Source organism: Salvia hispanica, chromosome 3 (assembly GCF_023119035.1).
Source record: "Salvia hispanica cultivar TCC Black 2014 chromosome 3, UniMelb_Shisp_WGS_1.0, whole genome shotgun sequence".
Classification (NCBI taxonomy): domain Eukaryota; kingdom Viridiplantae; phylum Streptophyta; class Magnoliopsida; order Lamiales; family Lamiaceae; genus Salvia; species Salvia hispanica.
Window position 1 is genome coordinate 46,145,880 of NC_062967.1, and position 4,288 is coordinate 46,150,167.

A 4,288-nucleotide genomic window follows, 5' to 3' on the forward strand; every position below is an offset into this window, starting at 1 on the left:
TTAAATTTCGCAACAATCTTTGCACTAATCGTATAATTAGTTCATCACATCAGATATCTCCACTCTTTCTCTTAAAAATGATTGCTAGGTTTGTTATTCCTATAATCTCTCTAATGGTGGTGCTAAGCAGCATCTCTAGCGAAGCACAACTCTCAGCCACGTTCTACGACGCTACATGCCCCAATGCACCCACCATCATCCGCAACTCCATCCGCCGCGCTATTTCAGCCGAGCGGCGGATGGCGGCGTCCCTCATCCGCCTCCACTTCCACGACTGCTTCGTTCAGGGCTGCGACGCTTCCATCTTGCTAGACGAGACCTCCACCATCCAAAGTGAGAAGACGGCATTTCCCAACGTAAATTCCGCCAGAGGATACGAGGTTATTGAGGCAGCCAAGCGCGAGGTTGAGCGCGCTTGCCCAGGCGTAGTCTCTTGCGCTGACGTGCTCACTTTAGCCGCACGCGACGCCTCTGCTGCTGTAAGCATTCTAACAACTTAAACATGCATATGCATCATTAACCATGAAGAGATGACTAAATTAATTGTTGAAAATGTATGCAGGTTGGTGGTCCATCATGGAGCGTGAAACTGGGAAGAAGAGATTCCACCACCGCTAGCCGTGATGTGGCCAACACCGATCTCCCGAGTCCATTTTCCGGCCTTCAAGTTCTTATTGACGCTTTCGACAAGAAAGGTCTTAATGCAAGAGACATGGTTGCTCTATCTGGTAAGTAAAATTGTTGGGGTGCAAACTCATCCCACATACTTGGAATCAATATATATATATAAGTGTTGTTAAACCCCATTTAGTTTTAGATCTTTTAAAAATGACTAAAAAAACAAAGCGAATAGTATCAAACTAATGTGCATTGTAAGTGAGTAATGGATTACTATTTGATATATGCAGGAGCGCACACATTAGGTCAATCCCAATGCTTCTTGTTCCGTGGAAGAATATACAGCAACGGTACTGACATTGATGCCGGCTTTGCCAGCACCAGGAGGCGGGGCTGCCCCCAGACCGGCGGCGACAGCAACTTGGCGGCGCTGGATTTGGTGACGCCGAATTCATTCGACAACAACTACTTCAGGAATTTGGTGCAGAGGAAAGGACTGCTGCAGTCCGATCAAGTTCTCTTCTCCGGATCAACGGCCTCCATTGTGTCTCAGTACAGTGGCAATCCGAGGACTTTCGCCGCCGACTTTGCGACTGCGATGATCAAGATGTCGGAGATTGAGCCAACTCTCGGACAGAATGGAATCATCAGAAGGGTTTGCAGCGCCATCAACTCATAACTCATCTCTCTCTTACGGAGTAATTTTTTTTTATTGTATGCATGCAAATTCCAATGCATGCAGTCGCCATATTTCCAAAATTGTTGTTTCAATATTCAATTTATTAATTGTAGATCTACTCACAATGAATATCTTCATTTTCGCTAGCTCTAGCATATCATGTGATTTTGTAATTTGATTTATACTACTCCATAAGCAAACCCATCGTGGACAAAAATATCTGGAAAAATAAAATAAAATCGGAATATGGACAATCGAGAAAGAAAAATGATAGGTCCTGGGTACCTTTCCATTTTGAGAGAGCACACGTAAAGGAATTGTAGATGAGAAACCCTAGTTACTTGAGGTACAAGGGTTTATTGTGAATGAAGAAGAATGTGAAAAGAGTTTATTCTTTATTCTCAATATAAGAGCATCTGCAATGGCTTTAGGCCAGGCTAGCCACTCTCTCTCCCTGCCACGTCATCAACACTAAAAATCCACCTGCCACATCATCCTTTTAATCAAATAGGGATAGCCTTAGGCCAGCCACAGGCTAGCCACTCTCTCTCCCTGCCACGTCATCAACACTAAAAATCCACCTGCCACATCATCATTTTAATCAAATAGGGATAGCCTAAGGCTAGCCACAGGCTAGCCGCAATAAAAATAATTCAAAAACAACTATATTTACGGAATTAAACACAAAATACGGAATTAAATTTACGACACATATAAGGGAAAAATTCGTTAATTTTATTTAAATAAAAAAAAGTACGTTAACTAAAAATAAAAAAAAATTACATAATAAAAAAAAATCCGAGCTTCCACACACGAGCCACCGCCCCACTCTACTCCTCACTAATTTATTAAAAAATACATTAAAAAATGCAATAAAAATGCAATAATTTTATACAAATTAAAAAAAGGTCCATCCAAAAAAAATTACATAATTAAAAAAAAATTCATAAAAAAAATGCATTAAAAATGCAATAAAAAAATGCATAAAAAATACATTAAAAAAAATGCAACCGGCTAGCCGAAATTGAGCCTACAATGGCGGCTAGCGGCCAGCGGTCGGCTAGCGCCCGCAAATCGGCTAGAGCTCGCCGATCGGCTAGCCGAAATGCCGCTGGCCGGTTCTAATGGTTCGGCTAGCCGACCGGCTAGCGACGTGAATCGGCTAGCCGGTGGGCTAGCCGCTATTGGAGATGATCTAATAGGATCCAATCCTATACTTGATTCGACTCAATGATTCGGGAAAGAGTCAAGAAGAAAATCCGATAAGATTATCTCTAACCTAATACACGAAAATACTGAAGTAAATATGGCAAAAGAGATTACAATATCATATTTATTTAGTGCAATAATCTTGGTATTTTTTGGGTCGATTCCTTGTATGATTAGTTTGATCGTGACGGCGGTCTTGGGCTTGACTTGGGCTTTACTTGCTGGATTGGGAGGTGGCCCGGCTGTAGGATGGCTGAGATGCGAGGTCCCTATCAAAAAATGTATAAGAAGAATAGAATGTGATTTGCCATATAAAGAGTGCATGGGGATAATGAAGAATATCCACACAAAAAAAAAAATGAATAAGGGACAAAGAAAATGAAAGAGAGTTTACAAAGAAGAGTAAAGATAGAAGAGTATAAGAATGATAGGTCGGCCGGTTAACTTTTCATGGGAATAAAACAGTTCTAATGTAAGCGTTGTCATATTTATTAATTATACTCCCTCCAACCCCGATCAAAAGTTACACTTTGACCGGATATGAGTTTTAAGAAATGTAAAGAAAAGTTGGTTGAAAAAATTAGTGGAATGTGAGATCTATTTTTTTATATTGGTTTTATAATAAAATGTGAGTGAATTGGGTTAGTAGAATGTATGATCTACTTATTATTTATGGTAAAAATGAAGTGTGACTCTTAATTGGGGACGGACCGAAATGGAAAAGTGTAACTCTTAATCGGGGACGGAGGGAGTACATGTTTTAAAGCGTAATCACAAATAATTTTTTGTTTAAAGTATAATTTACTGACAACCTATCGTGTTTAAATAATATTAAAAATACATATTTATAACTAAAATAGTAAATTGAGACCTATTTATAGAAATATGCATAAACTTTAAAATAATATTGAATATTTTCTGAGGGTTGTAAAGTTCAATTGGAATTTCGGAAATATCTTCAGAATATTCCGACACTAACTGCGCCAGGGCCACGGTCCTACAGCCGAGATTGCCAACAGGCCCATATCCTAATTCTTTAAAACTATTTTTCTTAATTATCAATAGAATTAAAATAACTTAATTTAAAAAAATATACTAGAGTAAAATACTAGAATCTTTCAAAGAAAATGTTCTGAATACGATTCTTCAAATCTACCTTTACAAAGGAAAAAACCTTGAAGTGTCAAAAATGATGCATTGCAAGATATTTTTTTGTAGCGAAAGATCTTATTTATGTGTGTGAAGTAGTTTTGTAATACTATTATAATGTGTTTGAATTAATATAACACTATATCTCATGTAATTATCTAAAAATTTGAAAAGCAATTTAAATTTTATGTGTATATATACTCTCTCAAACCCAAAATAAGTAGTAGCATTTTACTTCACGATTCATTTATTTGTAACATATAGGTAGAAGCGCATATGCTGAAATTTGAATGATATAAATTAGTAATAAAACATTGTTTTGCCACCCACCACTACCAGTGATTATGGATAATTATTATGTGAACAACACAACGTGATTGAATATGGATGATTAGGTTTTAAGTTTTGTTAGTTTATTGCATACTTATTATATAAATTTGGCTTAATAAAGTAGTGGATTGCGGAGATGGAGATCTGAGTCATAATGGTAATAAGGTTTGTTAAATTTATTTCATAATTTTGGCTTAAAACAAGAAATTGTTAGCGGTCTCCGGAGATCCGATTCATCTGACGGTCAAGCCGAGGCGATTTAAAATACGTGTGCGTCACAGAATAATACTTTACATCAATAAT

At 37.7% G+C, this 4,288-nt stretch overlaps 1 protein-coding gene across 1 annotated transcript; it reads left to right on the forward strand.

The window, feature by feature from the left end:
- On the forward strand, nt 1–1,443 carry LOC125211690 (lignin-forming anionic peroxidase-like). The gene is made up of 3 exons (XM_048111587.1): nt 1–479; nt 563–728; nt 909–1,443. The coding sequence occupies exons 1-3, from the start codon at nt 78–80 to the stop codon at nt 1,295–1,297; spliced, it is 957 nt and encodes a 318-aa protein (XP_047967544.1). The 5' UTR covers nt 1–77; the 3' UTR covers nt 1,298–1,443.
- Nucleotides 1,444–4,288: the final 2,845 nt, after the last annotated feature.

What these genes read in the sequence shown, in the direction of transcription:
- LOC125211690 (XM_048111587.1), top strand. Translation starts at nt 78, where the DNA reads ATGATTGCTAGGTTTGTTATTCCTATAATCTCTCTAATGGTGGTGCTA. An exon ending in CACGCGACGCCTCTGCTGCT is followed by an intron (nt 480 to 562) that starts GTAAGCATTCTA and finishes AAATGTATGCAG; the next exon opens with GTTGGTGGTCCATCATGGAG. An exon ending in AGACATGGTTGCTCTATCTG is followed by an intron (nt 729 to 908) that starts GTAAGTAAAATT and finishes TGATATATGCAG; the next exon opens with GAGCGCACACATTAGGTCAA.